A 16,957-nucleotide genomic window follows, 5' to 3' on the forward strand; every position below is an offset into this window, starting at 1 on the left:
TGCGCCCGGCTCAGTGGCAGTTTTAAAATAATAAATGTGAGGGCTATTATTACCATTTACTTATTACCTGACATTTTGCTAAAAGGTTTGATGTGACTAAGATGATTACCAGTTGTGCAGTGGTGCATGTGTGTAATCCCAGGGACTGGAAGGCTGAGGCAGGAGGATCACAAGTTAAAGCCAGCCTCAGCAACCAGACCCTGTCTCTAAATAAAAAATATAAAAAAAGGATAGGGATATGATTCAGTGGTTAAGTGCCCCTGGGTTCAATTCAGGGTACAAAAACAAAAAAACCACCAGAAATTTTTACTACATTATGGATTTATTTGGTTAAAGATCTTTTTATGTCCTTTTCTTTTTTGGTGCTGGGTCCTTGCACATGTTAAGCACACACATTACCACTGAGCTACACCCCAGCCACTATACTCTTTGAAGCAGAGTCTTTCACTCATTTCCGGAGTCCCTGAAGCTCCTAGCACAGAGACATTTGCTGAATCAGTTAAACAAGCAATTCCAGCCATGGCAGTAAACTCACCACTAGATGTCACTGTAGAGACATCACTCCAGAAGATGGAGGAGGACTGGACATTTTATTGACTTATTTTGATATTGGGGATTGAATCCAGGGAGCTCTACAACTGAGCTACGCCCCCACCCTCTTTCAAAATTTTTTAATTTGGAGGAGGCAGGGTGTCACTAAGACACCCAGGCTGGCCTTAAAGTTGCAATCCTCCTGCCTCAGCTTCCTGCGTCTCTGGGACTACAGGCATGCGTTACTATGCTAGATATTAATTTATAAACTTCTGGAGTTAAATACATTTATTGTAGCTAGCTAATCAAGAAAAAATTAGTGGGAAACTTGACACGGCAGCAGGGAGGGCTGTTAGATACAAGGGAGAGAGTATCAAGACAGCCCAGCAACACAGACCCAGAAAAGAAATCTGTGGCAAATGCCACTCTAACTTGCAGATGCTGTTTATCCTCACCCTCCCTTTCATAGATGAAGAAACTAAGAAGGAAACCCAAACTGGGAGAGGAAGGAAGGCCAGGGAAAGTGTCCTTGGGCACTGTAGGGACCAGAATCCAGGTATCTTGATTCCTGAACACTAGGATCAGAGGGGAGACTTTCGCTTACATCTACTCGGAAGTCTTCTAGACGTCGAAATTTGCCGAGGTATTCTTGCAGTTTGGGGTCAATGTCCAAATTTTTGGCTTTGGAATATTTCAAGAAGGCCCAGAACTTCTCCAGCCCATAGAGTTGACCTGTAGAGAAAGGGAGAAAGAGAGGGGTAGAAAGGGCTTGGACTGCTGGGGAGAATGTAGAGACAAGGGGCACATACAGAGAGAGGTTTGTGTGAAGCCCAGGTGGAACTAGGGAAGACAGGAAGAAAGCCTAGGTGACCAGGGTGCACAGAAATTCAACTCTGCCTCTTACCAGCTTCATAGTCCTTCACGGTTTCCTCCTGAAAATCCTTGAATATATCCAACCGGAACTTCTTTTCTAGGCCATAACTGTAGTATCGAAAAAGGCACTCTAAACCATATCTGTGGGAGGACAAGTCAGTGAACTCAGGGCACAGTGTCCTCATCTGTAAGAGGGGGAAATGTGCCTGCATAGCAAAGGAACTATGAAACAGTTTAAAAAATGTGTTCTTCCTGTACTGAAAAAATGGCAAATACGCTTTATGAAGGCTGACATTTAGTGGTAGTCTAAGTGGGTCCAGTATTAAATGTTCGCACCTTGTGGGGAGTCAGGAAACTCTCTGTATCCCTCAATGCCCACATCCATTAGTTCCCACCTATTCTTTTACAGAATTTCTGCCTGTTCCTGTTTTTGAGAAATTTTACTTCTGGAAACACATGCCAAGGAAATGGCCCAAAGTCAGACTTAAGATTTTACAAAAGTATTAAACTGCTTGTATCAATATTATTAAACAAAATGTACATGTCTACGAATACAGAAACATTAAGAAAAAATCATGGTAAATCCATAATGAGATATAAGTTGTCAAAAATTAAAAGTACAAATGTACATCAAGTAAAAAGGACATTTTTCAAAGGACATGAATAGAATGACCCCATTTTTATAGATAAATATGTAAACTATACATCTACACATGCATGCAAAAGTCTGAAAGAGCACAAAGTTAAAAATATTAATATTGGTTGTCTATGGGAAATGGATTTTCAAGTGATCTTTTTCTTTAAAAAAATTTTATTTTAGTTGTCAAGCTACACTGAGCTATAACCCCAGCCCAAGTGATTTTTCTTATCTGTATTTTCTTTCTATAAAAGGTATTTAACAATTTCTTTGAGAAGGAAGAGTTATATATTTTAACATGGAAAAATACTCATGCTTATAAATGCTAAAAATAAGTTAAGAAAAATACATTCACAGGACTTGTTTCTTTTTGAGGTACTTGGGGGGTTGAACACAGGGGTATTCTACTACTTATTGAGCTACATCCCCAGCCCTTTTTTCAACTTTTTTTTTTGAGACAGTCTCACTAAATTGCCCAGATGGGACTCAAACTTGTGGTCCTCCTGTCTCAGCCTCTTGGGTAGCTAGGATTACTGGTGCCCAACTCACAGGATGATCTAGATGACAGCACATTAACACTTGCTGTCTCTGGACCAAAGGATGTTTCTTCCACTTCCCCAAACATTCAAATTGCTTACACAGAGAATGTTTTACTTTGGAAATCAGAGGAGGAGGAAATGAATAAAAGAGATTTTCTAAAAGCAAAGTGTTATAAGCAACCTATATTACCTATTAATAGGATATGAGCTAAACAAAACAAGACCAGTTATAATAAAAAAATTTATTTATGTTCAGTTATAAAATGATCCTCCAAGATAATGCACTAAATAAAGAAAAAAGGGCAATGTGTACTAGACATAAGGGCGGTAAGGGTGGTGGCACGTCTATAACCCCAGTGACTCAGGAGAATCGCAAATTTGATGCCAACTGGGGCAACTCAATAAGACCCTGAATCAAAATAAAACAAAAGGCCGGGGATGTACTTCAGTGGCAGAGCACTTGCTTATTTGCATGTCTGAGGCCCTAAATTCAATTCCCAGCATGCAGGGAGAAAAAGGTCCAAAAAAAAATACCATATAAAATGTAGGTCATCTCTGGTATAGACTGAGAGCGGATGGTGATGTGGCAGAGGAAACAGAGAACTACTTGCTTACACAGGTGTAAACTATTTTTACAAAGGACCTATAAACATTGTAACAATACAGGTTACCTGTGAGGAAAAAAACTAGATGGCAGGAGCCAGGGTTAAGAAGTCTTTTTACTACAAAATAAAAACTCTTGAGAAATTTGAACCATGTGAATATATTTCCCATTTAAAGTGACAGGCACACATGCAAAAGATTTCCAACCACAGTTCTGAAAGCAGAGCCACTGGGGACCCCTTATTAGCCCTCAAGCGCCAGCCAGAACCCCTAGGCCAACATTACTTACCTGTAGCCTTCTTTGGCATCCTCCAGAGCCAGCTGCTTGAACTCTTCATACATCTTTTTGTTGAAGTGATCTCGGAGGAAGAAGGACCAGAAGCGGAAGAGAGTGTTCATCTCCTGAGACTGGCCAATGCCCAAGCGCTTCCGCTCTACAGGGGGAAAAAAGGAAAGGCATGTGTCAGGGTCAGGCTGTCCTTGCTTAGGATGCTGGGATTTAAGAACAAGTCCTTACTCCTATGCCTCCCAATTCCCTTACCCATCATCTGCCACTTCAGTCATTCAGTAAATGTTTACTAAGCATTTACTACTCTCTATGAGTCCCTGATGCCGGGTACTGGGCTGAGGCCCATCTGAAGCAGGTGGCACCAGCTTCTGGATCAGGCCCTCATTCCAGTCCTTCATTTCAACCTGTCCCTTTCAAGCGCAGGTACAACAAGGCCGAGCATGAACAAATACTTTTTTGAGAATTCTAACAGATTACATTCTGCTCATTACCAATACTAACAAGTACAAACTGGAAACATCAAAAAACAATACATAACACCAAAAGCTCATGCAACAAAATAAATAGATGAAAATAGGTAGATAACATTTGAATGAAAAGCTTTTATGCATTAACAAAGTAGAAAGATGATGCACACAATGGAACAAAATATTTGAAAATCATGATCTGACAAAGGACCTGTATCTAGAATATAAAGAATTCCTACAACTTAGTGGTTAAGACAAATAATCCCGCTAAAGAGAGATGTGAACAGATATTTCTCCACAGAAGATACACAAATAGCCAATAAGCACACACACAAAAATGTTCAACATCATTAGCGATCAGGGAGATGCAAATCAAAACCATAAGGAAATACCACTTCACACCCTAGAGGTTGGATAAAATAAAAAACAGATAATAACAAGTCTTGGGAGGATGCAGAGGAATCAGAACCCTCACATCCTACTGTTAGGAAAGTAAAATAGTCCTGCCACTACAGTAAACAGTCTTAAGAATATATTAAAAGTCACTAGTTTATACACTTTAAATAAATTAATTGCATGGTATGTGAATTATATCTCAATGAAATTGCTATTACATTTACATAAATGCACAGTTAAGGACAAATAAGGCAGATGAACCAAGAATTTAGTAGCCAAATTTTACATCTTTACAGCCAAAAGTTTAGATTGATTTTGGGCATCTCTACAGCCAACCTATCAGAACATCTATAAGGAAAGGGCATCTCTGTGACAAAAGGGAACACCCAAGAGCATTTGTCAAAGCTCTCTCTTCATGCTATCTTCTAGAGAAGTGCCAGAAAAATTTTTAATGTAAACGGCTTGAGAGTGAATATTTTAGGCCTTGCAGGAGACATGAGTGTATCACAAATTTGTTTTCTTCATAACTCCTTAAACATAAAAACTGTTCTTAGCTCCAGAACACTCGCTGGACTTGGCCCACAAGTCATCACTTAGAATCCCTATTCTAGAGAATATATCCCACCTCCTGCATACCCTTTTGTGATGAACAGTGGGTCATATTGGACAATGTCTGAGTCATTGACAGAAAGAGCTTTTCTGTAGCAATGAAGGAAGAACACGAATTGAAATACTCTGTAAGTGCTGCTTTCCCCTAGCTTCCTGAAGTTCCAAATTATTTGGCCTGCATCTAACTTCAGCCCTTGCTGAAATGATGCCCTATTATTTCTGGTTCTGAGATCAGAGAAAATGGTCACCTGTTCCTTCTGACCTCCAGCCCATATCCTCTGGGTCTAAGTAACAAACTCAGAAGCTCTGCCCTCTCCCCCTGGACTTCTTACCGTTAAGGCAGCGCCTACGATACTTGTGGTAGACGTGTTGTGTGAAACCATTTTCCTTGAGCAGCTCGTGGGAAGGATGCTGGAACTTGGGCAGTGACTGAGGGGTACAGCCATAGCTGCCAACTGCAGGTGTTCCTTCTGAGGGGCTGGAGCTATAGAGGCCATAAGATGTTACAGGTCACTGGGATCCCCACAGAAGCCCCGTTGTTCTTCTGATCCCTTCTATCATCCAAGATCCAGCTTCTTGCACTGTGCTGGGCTCTAACTTACACATGTGGTCTGATGTACTGTGAGTCAACTCTTGGAGCCAGAGTTTTAAGAGAAGGTTACTAAGGATCACAGAAACTGGGAGACTCATCTAGAGCCAAGGAGCTATTTAACCACTGAGATCTGTCTGATGCCAAAATCCTTTTTTGTTTTGTTTTTTTGTTTGTTTGTTTGGTATTGGGGATTAAACTCAGGGGAACTTGGCCACTAAGCTGCATTCCCATCCCTATTTTGTATTTTACTTAGAGACAGGATCTCACTGAATTACTTAGCTCTTGGCTCTTGCTGACTGAAGCTGGCTTTGAACTCGCAATCCTCCTGCCTCAGCTTCCCAAATTGCTGGGATTACAGGCATGTGCCACCTGCTGGCTCAAAATCTGAACTTTTAATATTTATTTACCTAATTTGTAACATTTAACTTTCCTTAATGAGTCATCATTGGTTGATCTCTATTTTTCCCAAAGTTTGCCTATTTTCAGTCTGTGCCATCTGTGCAGGAAACCATGCACAGATCTGGTGCTCTCAAATCTTGCTTCAAAACACAAGGAACAAACACTGGGGCCATTTTAAGGAAAATAAAAAGGATCTTGGACCCTACCCTGAGAAGTTCAGTCAGTAGAGCTAGGGCAGGGCCAAGGAATCTTGTTTCTGTTTTCTTTTTTTTCTGATGGTGCTGGGGATTGAACCCAGGGCCTTGGGCATGTGAGGCCATATCTCCAGTCCTTGTTTTTGTTTTTTGGTGGTGCTAGGGATCCAACCCAATGCCTTAGCCATGCTAAGGATGGGCCCTACTGCTTAGCAACATCCCCAACCCCAAAATTTTTATTCAATGACTTGGCCATTCTCTTTCAGGTAGGTAGCAGATACCCAGGTTTTGAAATCAATTCTGAGATATTCTCTTATGAGCATATCAAAATCAGGTCTCCAGGTGGCTCTGATATCACCTCTTTAGAAAGAGGCATTCCTACCCAGATCCTGGGCTAAGGAGCCATATTTCTGGTTGTTTGAATTTAGATTGGGGGAGGGGGTGTAGTGGGGGGAAGGTTGGGGATCCCTTTAGTTTTTAGATCAATCTGGGTCTAGTGGATTTCAAGACTCTCTCATCCATCCCTAGGCAACCAGATCTCTCTCTCCCATGGCCCCCAGTACCTGATGGAAGCAGTCCGGGGTCTGTGCTCTCGGGAATCCATCACCCAGCCCACGTGGCTCTCCAAGGGTGGGTTTGAGCTGTGCCTTGTCTTCCTTTTTCGAGGCATCTGTAAAGGTGAATCCAGAATTTGCTATTTGTACTCCTACAATTTTGAGGAGCATCAAGGAGTATGATTATAGGAGTAAGATGTTCTATATGTCTTATTCCTTACATTTTACAAAAGCATTTTAGTATCCATTCTCCCACATAATGGTCAAAGCTGTAGCTAAGCAACTGATCCATCTATTTCACAGGTGAAGAAATGGCAGCTTGGGAGTGAGGAATCTGCTGAAGGACTCATACCTAGTCAGTCCTCTCTGGGTCTCTTTAGGCCAACATTCCCACACCCAGTCTATTTTGCAGATATGGGGGTGAGTCCTTCAGGTTAAGAATATGAAGAATAGTGGGGATCTGGTCCTTTCTTGGCGCAGACAAGGAAAGGGAGAGAAGCAAAGCACTGGAAGGTGATAAAGTGGGCCCACTTAGCCCAGCAGGCGCACCTCACCTTGGCATCTAGCGTCCGTCCTTCTTTCACCACTGGGTAAAACCGTGACGTCTGACTTGAGTCTTTGAGCTGTGGGGTCCGGGGTGTACGGGGGGTCCTGGCATTGCGATAGTTTGGCGACTCTGGGACAGTGGTTGGTAGAGAGCGGGCAATGGTGGAGGGCTCAGGAGCACCAAACAACTTGTTGGCCAGGGCATCAGTGGGAACTGCACAAGCAGAAAAGGGTCAACAAGAGGTAGATGGCCCCCAACATGGGCGTCAGACCTTCTCACCCATGCCAGGTCTCAAGGGCCTGGCCCCTTACCTTGCTGAAACCGGGGAGGCCCAGGAGGAACCTCCTGGTTGGGATCCACAGGGGGTTCAGGGGTCAGTGTGTCAAACTGCTCCCGGCTGATCATGTTGACTTTCTTAAAGTTCTCTACTTCTTGCTGCACAGGATGTGAGGTGGGTGGGGAAAAATGTTAGTCAGCAAGCTGCTCCAGCCTGCTTAGGAATCAAGACCGGCAGGAAGTTGGGGAGGACAGCTCCCATGTCCATATCCATGGGACTCCTGGTCCCTAAGCTTTTAGCTGCCCCTCACTACTCCTCAATCCCAGTTGCCTTGGCATGAGGCTGCTAATCTAGGAGAGGGCAGTGCAGCCCCGCCCTCCCTGCAGCATGACCCCAGCCCCAGACAATAGGCCAGGAAAGTGTAGGGGCTCTGTGAGGTGAGGCTTTGACTGCCTTTCCTCTTTCCTGCCCAAGATCAGGCTAACAGCAGAGCCCCAGAAGCTTACTACAGATTCTCCCCTAGGCAGTATGGTGCCTCCCCACATCTCTGCCACCATCTAACTGCACAGGCTCACCAAGGGCCCTCCCAACACCCCACATAGGCACTCTGCAAAAAACTGCGACAGATAACTTGACTTGTTTCCCAAAAAACTATCTTTTTCCATTTTCCACACTCAAAGAAAGTTCCTTAAAAGGATTTTAAACTTTTATATATGCCTAATTATTTAGGAATAGATGTGATAATCTACTCATTCTATTCTCAAAAATGAAATATCTACCCAACTGTTACATCCTCTCTTAGAGGTACTCTAAGCACACATACACTGCTCTGCCTAAGCCTCACCTTGATCTGGGAATACTCGGGTTCAAACTTCTCAGTCCACAGGTCCTGCTCATAGTAGAAGAGCCCGTCATTAATGACCTTGGCCAGCTCGGCACTCATCTTGGCACGAGAGGTGTGGTTGCCTGTACGGTCGCCCCCAGGATGCCGGCGCATGTAAGGTGGCGTCTGGGTAACAATGAGGATCTTGTTGACATCCCGGTCATCAATCTCATAGTCAGAGTCCTCATCAGACCAGGCAGTGAAGGTATTCTTTCGCCCGTCCATCTGCTCCATCTCCTCATCAAATAGGAAATCCAATTCCTCTTGCTCATCCTGATCCTTGGACATCAACTGCTGGGAGGGAAGCTGCTGTGGCAGAGATGTCGGGTGGGCGAACCTGGGCTCCTCTGACTTCTGAAACAGGGACAGACCATGGAGAAGGGAATCACCAAGGGGTCCTTGGACCAGGCTTCCGCAGTTGTCCCACAAGACTGCCCTCCCTGGAGTGAGCTTCATGGAGAAATGGGTAGTCCATTGGAACCCACATTCCTTCACGCACAGCTCACATAACAGTCACTTGCAAACATAATTATGCTCTCATTTACTTTACATCCTACACAGCACCTAGTCTGGAAGTAGACACACAGCAGAAATTCCACAGGTTGATTCATCTATTTATCCAACTATTCAACACCTCATAATAAAGTTGAAGCTCTACAAGGCAAGTCACCTTGTTTTCCATTAGACACTCATACATGTGTCAGGACCTAGCAACTAATGTTCATCAAGCAGATAGAAGCTCAGTTTAATGGAGAAAAGTCAACAAACCAGCCAAATGCAAATAGTATGATAAAGGCTATAAATGTGGGAGCACATGGGAGGGTACCTAACCAACTGGGAGTGGGAATTGCTAGGGGAGGCTTTTGGGAAGAAATGGCTACTAAAAGATGAACATAAGTAAGTCAGATAAGACAGGGATAGAGTGTACTAGTCAGGAAGAACAGCATGTCCCATGGGCAGTTAACCCAGCATCTAAGTGTCGCTGGATACTCTTGGGGAAAACCATTTGTCTACCTCACAATACATACTTCCAAAAGTAATGCCTGCTGTGCCAAGAGCACCCCATATAAACTCACAACCTACCTCTCTCTTTTTTTGTGTAGTGCTAGGAATGGAACCCAGGGCCTTGGGCATGCTAAGAAGTGGTCCACCTCAGCCCAAAACCTCTTTCAAGGTTCAAGACGGGCCATGAGGGAGTGGAAGCCCAAATTCTGGTACAGGGACTTAGACTGGATCCATTTTTTCCACAGCCTTTGTAGTATAGGGGCCTGGGCTTTGTAAAGCCTTTGTTCCCTTAATACCTTTCCCCTGTGCCTCGGGCCTGTCTACAGCATCTTTTAAAGGGCTGTAGCCATAACAGTGGGGAATTCTTGGAACCAACAGAAAGAGAAGATGATGAGAGCCAGTGAAAATATAAAAAGCACAGAATTCCTTAGACCCGAAGTCCAAGGTCATCTCTGGGGCTGGTGTTGTAGCTCAGTGGCAGAGTGCACTTGCCTCACATGTGTAAGGCCCTGGGTTCGATCCTCAGCACCACATTTAAAAAATGAATAAAGATATTGTGTCCATCTACCAAAAAAAAAGTCACCAAAGAGGGGATGGGGTGAGCAGGTAGAGATAAATTTGGCTCCTGGAAAGGAGGCAGGCAGTATTTTAGCTTAAGATGGAAATATTTCTCAAACAGTAGATTCTATTCGCCCCTGCTCCACTGTACCCCAGCTTAATATTTCAGAGCAGTTTAACTCCACCATCCCCTACGGTAAACTGAAGTCTTGCTGTTTAACACATTTCACAAATCACTGAGCCATCATTGCAGGAGACCTGTGATTCAATCCAGACTCAAAGTCAGTGAAGTCACCACATGTGGACCATGCATCTACTCACTCTCCCTTCCCTCTTTTAAGGAGCCAAAGCACTTATATATATATATAGGACAGGGAGGACAAATTCAGGGAAAAGGCACTGCAAACATGGCACTTGGGATTTCAATGAGGCAAAAAGAACATTCAAGAATCAGAACCCAAGGCAGGGGACGGTCTAGCCTACCTTGGGCCGTGCTGGGGAGGGCCGAGGCCGTTTCTTCACTTCAATCCAGTTCTCAGAATCCAGGTCAGGCAGGCTGGCAGACAGGCCCTTAGGCAGTGTCTTTAGGTTGCTGACCTCCTCCGTTTTGGTTGGCACTGGGGTGACTGCACGGGGAGAGCCAGGCGCCGACTCTGCAGGATGGAAAAGTGAGGTCCTCATCCCTCTATTCCTCTTTCTGAGGCCAGCCCTAGGATGGACTGCTAGCCAGAGGACAAGGACAAGGAGGAGGCAGTTACATGCCAGCAGGGTACCTACCCGTCTCTTTCTGGTAGTGCTGACGGGGAACAAATTCAGGGCAGTTGAGAAGCTGGGAAAAATCAGTCTGGGAATAATCCACTATTGGGGGACCAGGAAGAGGCCACTTCTCAGGCTCTTCCCTCCTTCGGACTTTCTCATCAACAATTTCCACCACCTTGCTGTCCTTGAGGGCCTGCAGGAAAGGAGGAGGGAAAAGGAATGAAGAGGAAAGACAAGGACAGCCAGAGATCCTGGAGATGATGGACAACTGGGTCCCCATAGGCTTAGGTATTAAGGCCAGTGCAAACAGTAATGTTATAAAACTAGCACCTTCTTCCCTGACTGGCAGATAGATAAGATCTTCAAATTTATAGGGGGATACCAACATGCGAACCACACCTACCCACTGACCTTGCTATTCTACTTCCAGTAATCTAGCAAATACTTGCACACACAGGGATCTATATGTTTTAGATTTAGACAAGAGGCCATTCACAGTAATACAGGAAAAATACCTAAAAAGCATTTAACTTGCCATCATGTTAGCAATTCAAATAAATTATGGCATATCCATTCAGTGGAACACTACTCTGACACTAAACAAACAGCTTTACATATGGAGAAATAGAAAGACACAAAATATATTAAAGTTGAAAAAGCAGGAGTTGGCTACTATGTGCAAGATCCCTTTTACAGTTTTTATGTAAAAACAAAGATATACACATAAATTTTTCTAGGATTCACAAGTAAACTGCTATGGGCATTATCTCTGAGAAAAAGAATGAAGATTAGAATGGAGAAGAAAATTGTCTATTTAAAAAGCTTATTTTTTGAGGGGGGGAGCAGGGGAATGTGTGTACTGGGGATTGAATCTAGGAGTGTTTTACCACTGAACCACATCTTCAGTCCTTTTTACTTTGAGACAGGGTCATGTTAAGTTGTTAGGGCCTCACTAAATTGATGACTTCTGTCTTAAACTTGGGATCCTCCTTGCCTCAGCCTCTCTAGTTGCTATGATTACAGGCATGTGCCACTGTAATTGGCTAAAAAAAAAAAAAAAAAAAACCATTAAAAAAAATCTTCAAAGTGAGGGGCTGGGGTTGTGGCTCAGTGGCAGAGCACTTGCCTAGCCATGTGAGAGGCACTGAGTTTAATCCTCAGCACCATACATAAATAAAATAACACACTGACAACTAAAAAATATTTTTAAAAAATCTTCAAAGTGAAAGAGGGAAAATTTCAACCTGTGAAAATATAGTGTGTTTGTAAGGTGGGGAAAGGTGCATTCATAACTTGCTGGTGAAAATGCAAAAGGCACATTCCCTAAAAAAGGAAGTAAAATTTAAATATGCATTCACCTTTAATTTAGCTGTCCTACTTCTAGAAACCTACAGCAAAGACACACTGGTAAAAATATGAAAAACGAAATACACAAAACTATTTGTTAACACCAATGCAGTTTGTGTCTTAGTAAAAAATACTATAAACAAAATGTCCATACAAGGCAACAGGTTAAAACAAAACAAAACAAAAAACATGCAGCATGGGTGAAGGACAGAAATGAGGAATATCTCTTTCTTTCTTTCTTTGGTACTGGGGATTGAACCCAGGGGGACTCAACCACTGAGTCCCATCCCCAGCGCTAATTTGTATTTTATTTAGAGACAGGGTCTCATTGAATTGCTTAGCACCTCAATTTTGCTGGTGCTGGAAGAATTCAGAAAAGGTTACCTAGAGGGGAAGATAGAGAAAAAAAGGTGGAAGTGACAGAATGTTAAGAACGATATTGGCCAAATTACATTGCTATATTGTGTGCATGTCCAAACAATAAATCTCACAATTATGTACTATTATAATGTATCAATAAAAATATGGGAAAAAAGAATTTAAAGTTAAACTTTCATGAATGAGTTTATAATCACACAGGTTATTTCATATAACTGAAAACAGTCACATAAATCAAAAAAGGAAAATAAAATTCAGTGGTAGTAGAGATATTAGTGTAAGAATGTGTATACACTGTGGAATAAAACAAATAATTATGCTGATACCATTAGGTATTTTTGGCAGAGTAGAAAGAAGATATATAAGATTGTTGGGATTAGATAAAGATCCTGCACTCCTGAATTTTACAGTATATTCTCAAAATATACTACTTCTTACAAAAACAAATCTCTAGAAAAAATGATCAATCAAGTGGCAATAAGCATCCCTGTAACTCAGACCATGGTTTCTAAATATTATTTCCCCCACCCAAAAGGAACTAGAGTTCTTTTATTTAAAAAAATTTTTAAAAGCCATTTTAGGTCTGGAACAGGAGATGTACAAGATGAATGAGAATCCCATTGGCCAAGTAAATATGGAACAATATGATCTAACATTAACTGCAATGGACTAAAATAAAAATTCACATGCTTATGCTTCAAAAACAAATTAAAAAAAAAAAAACTCTCATTAGTCAACCCTCAAGGTTATTAGGAATCAATTCATACTTCTGTAAACTTAACAAAAGGAAAAACAATAAAAAAAATCAGCCCTCCCTGTACAACCTCATAGTAACTGAATAACTGATGAAGCAAGTTTCTCCTCAAAAAGGTATTATAGCTAATAAATGAATACTGACAAAATATCACCATTTTGTAATTCCTCATGAAATAATACACAGTGATAGTTAATAGCAGCTTATGTTACAAGAGGGACAAACAGAAGAAATGTTGAGTCACCTGAAGCAAACACATTATCTATGTAACACCCTTGTCAAGAGGGGAAAAAAAAAAAAAAAAAAACAACTCCAAACACCTGAACCTCATCATGCCTTCAGGTCACCAATTTACCAAAAACTGTAGTACAGATTAACATTTTTTTTACCCTTGGTACCGGGGGTTGAACTCAGAAGCACTCGACCACTGAGCCACATCCCAGCCCTATTTTGTATTTTATTTAGAGATGGGTCTCACTGAGTTGCTTAGTGCCAGAGGCTGGCTTTGAACTTGTGATCCCCCTGTCTCAGCCTCCTGAGTCGCTAGGATAACAGGCATGTGTGCACCACTGTACCCGGCCACATTAACATGTTAAATGACATCTCTGTTCTGTGGCAAATCCAAGATAACAACCTGGTTTATTCAAATGATAAACTGCCAAGAAAAAAGAGGGAGAAGAAAACTTAAAAACAATATATGGGTCTTATATGAATCCTGATCTTCAAAAACTATTTTTTAAAAAAATTGAGGGGGAACAATTAGGATGAATCTGAAACTGATGGATATCTAGTGATATTAAATAGGGACCTCTTCCGGAGGATTCTGCCTCAGCTCCAAACTCCAGCTCTTTAAGTAAGGACCTCTCTTTCCGCAGTACCCTAACCCCAGGGAGAAAGACATACCGCAAAAATAAGTGAAATGTCAGTGGTAAGGGCTTGCACACGATGGAAGGAAGCAATAAGGGTGATGGGAAGGAAACCATCAGCATCCATTTTTCTTCTCAGGAAGAAATCTCGCTCTAAATTGTCCACGCTGAAGTAGTACTCACTAAGTGGAGGGGAGAAGAGGTATCACTAAGCAACTGAAGCATAATTCATCAATACACCTTCCCTGCTTCATTATCCACCCACCCCAGCCCCCTTCACACTGCCTCTCACCTGTCCTGCCTCTCTCCTACCATATAAGGGCTGAAAAGAAATGAGGCTATACCTTCAATGGCCACTAACTTTAGATCAAATCATTCTCTCTGCCCTTCAGTCCCTTGGCATGACTGGCAAACTCCTCATCTCTCTTTAAATCCAGTTTCCAATATAGTTGGCCACTTTCTCTTTTGCTCCTAAAACACTTGTAATACCGTACTGCAATTATCTACTTCCTTGTATGGGTTCTCCAAGCTCAGTGAGACTATATATTAGAGTGGTTAAGAGCAAAGGTTTTGCAACCAGACAGAAATGGATTCTGATCTGCACTGTTAAATACTTGCTGTGTACTGGTCCTGTTTGCTCACCTATAAAATGGGGACAAAAGACCCAACTCACAGGAATTCAGCAGTTGAAAAAAAAAAGATCACAGTATAAAATAAGATAATGCCTATAAAATACTTGACTGAGCCTGGCCAATAGTGAGAACTCTCTATATAAACATTTGCTAGCATTCAGTCAGTGCTTTCGTTACCAATGGAGGCACAGTAGTGGGCAGATTCTAGGCATCTTTCCTCCTTTTCATTAGTGGTAGTTTCAAATTTCCTTAAGGTAAATATGGTTTTACTTCAGTAATCAACAATTAACTATGAAAAGTCAGATGAAAGACCAAGAGAAAAGTCACCTAGCTGTGCTAGCCACCAAGGGAGCACTCCCTACTCTGCCTGCCAGCTGCAACCCTCTGGAAGCCCCTCACCTCCCGCCCAGTTCTCAGCAGCCCTGCTCCCCTCAACACTCACATCTGTCGCTTGATGTAGTCTTTGAGCAGCTCCTGGTCCACGCTGTAAAGCTCAGTGCTGCTGACATTGTCAAAGTAGTAGGTAATGTTGTTCATGTACTTGGGGGTTCGAGGCCCCTCTGCACCATCAAACTTTCGATAGCCAAACTGGTAGTCAAAATGGGCTACGGGGAAATGGGTGCTGTGAGGGAAAGAATATTCCTGCCCACCACCCCCGCTGCATTCCCTTGGACATCCCGGAGCCCAAAGGGGCCTCACGTACTTCGAGTGCCACCCCGGCCGCGTCCCCGGCCGCGACCACGCCCCCGTCCACGGCCACGGAAGGAAGCCCGCGCCCCACCAGCCCCATCACTCTTCACACTCGATGTTTCGTCCTGGTCGTGCCAGGCAGGCTCCGGTTTGGTCTCTGGTTGCCAGGCTGGGGTGGGGGTGGCCACAGACACAGGCATGTAGGTGGCAGGCTCAGACCCTAGAGGGGAGAGTGAGCAACAGGTCAGGCCTGAGGTTATCTCCCAAGTCCAGGCCCTCTATAGTGGACAGTTGTGTACCTTTGATCTCCCCGCGGTTGGCAGGTGTATGTCTTGGCTCCTGCGGGCGAGCGGGGCGTGAGGCAAGTTTCTCTCTGGGAACTTCGGGCTTCATGTCTATTTGCAGGGGAACCCACTTATGTTTATTCCCTGGAGGACAGCATGAACACATGAAAAAGGCTTGAGGCAGGCTTTTGCTGCCCAACTTTCCCGCTGCCCTGGGCTTTGGCTTAAATCACATTATGGTGACCTTGGGCAGATTCCTTTCCCACACACCAGACCTCTTTTTCATCTCTAAAGTAAGGAGGTCCATGGCCTTCAGTGTGATGGAGACTCCTGGCTAACTCTCAATGTTGATTTCTACAGAGTCTGAGAACAAACTTTTAGAGTCATCAACATGGTTACCCAGGATGATAAAGACTACACACTTTCTAGGTTCTCTTCAGACACATGTCAAAATCGTGCCTGTGAAATAAAGGAGCCAATTCCAGGTGGAGTACCTACAAGGAAAAGAGCTGTCCTTCCCTCTCTCCCTTCCTGCTAGCTAGAGTGAGCAGGAAATAGGGAACCATCTTGGATGCTGAAGCGCCAAGGCACTGCTGCAAAAGGAAAGCAGGCAGGAGTTGTAGTATTAGGCCTGGCTGACTGACACCAATGTTCTGTGAGATAAACCAACATTTTTTTTTGTGGGGGTGGGTGGGTGGGGGGCCGGGAATTGAACTCAGGGGCACTGACCACTGAACCACATTCCCAGCCCTATTTTGTATTTTATTTAGAGACAGAATCTCAGAGTTGCTTAGCACCTTGCTTTTGCTGAGGCTGGCTTTGAATTCATGATCCTCCTGCTCCAGCCTCCTGAGCCACTGGAATTACAAGGCATGCACCACCGTACCCATAGAGAAACCAACATTTATCTTATTTAAACCATTTTTACTTTGGATCTCTACTGGAAAAGCCGAATCTGTATCTGAACCATTTCAGCAATTTTTTGGAAACTCTTAAAAAAGCAATGTAAATTCCTGTCTTCAAGAGGGTGAACTAATGGGCCAACAGCCACAGAGAATACTATTATCTCAATGGCTACAGCAATCAGCCTTCTGCTGGACCTAAAAATCCTCCAGCAGCCCTCAGAGTTCTTTTTTTTTTTAAACTGGTAGTGGGGATTCAACATAGTTACCGCCCCCAGTCTTTTATTTTTTACTTTGAGACAGGGTCTCACTAAAATGCTTAGGGCCTCAATAAATGGCCGAGGCTGGCTTCAAACTTGTGATCCTCTCACCTAGCCTCCCAAGTTGCTGGG

At 43.2% G+C, this 16,957-nt stretch overlaps 1 protein-coding gene across 6 annotated transcripts in view; it reads right to left on the minus strand.

The window, feature by feature from the left end:
• The window catches only part of LARP1 (La ribonucleoprotein 1, translational regulator), an 82,960-nt gene that overhangs the window by 3,662 nt on the left and 62,341 nt on the right, over positions 1–16,957 (minus strand). For 5 of the 6 annotated variants that reach the window (XM_081285920.1, XM_081285918.1, XM_081285923.1 and 2 more), the window contains exons 5-18: positions 15,679–15,807; positions 15,393–15,599; positions 15,132–15,294; positions 14,095–14,239; positions 10,731–10,905; positions 10,437–10,606; positions 8,352–8,744; positions 7,542–7,665; positions 7,238–7,443; positions 6,693–6,799; positions 5,277–5,428; positions 3,473–3,617; positions 1,436–1,545; positions 1,136–1,263 (exon numbers count right to left, since the gene is read on the minus strand). In XM_081285920.1, the coding sequence (XP_081142046.1) occupies positions 1,136–1,263; positions 1,436–1,545; positions 3,473–3,617; positions 5,277–5,428; positions 6,693–6,799; positions 7,238–7,443; positions 7,542–7,665; positions 8,352–8,744; positions 10,437–10,606; positions 10,731–10,905; positions 14,095–14,239; positions 15,132–15,294; positions 15,393–15,599; positions 15,679–15,807 (2,354 nt within the window). The remainder of the gene's footprint in view (positions 1–1,135; positions 1,264–1,435; positions 1,546–3,472; positions 3,618–5,276; positions 5,429–6,692; positions 6,800–7,237; positions 7,444–7,541; positions 7,666–8,351; positions 8,745–10,436; positions 10,607–10,730; positions 10,906–14,094; positions 14,240–15,131; positions 15,295–15,392; positions 15,600–15,678; positions 15,808–16,957) is intronic. The other variant, XM_081285919.1, reaches the window with a different exon arrangement.

This window comes from Spermophilus citellus, assembly GCF_964194105.1.
Source record: "Spermophilus citellus genome assembly, chromosome: 1".
Lineage (NCBI taxonomy): Eukaryota > Metazoa > Chordata > Mammalia > Rodentia > Sciuridae > Spermophilus > Spermophilus citellus.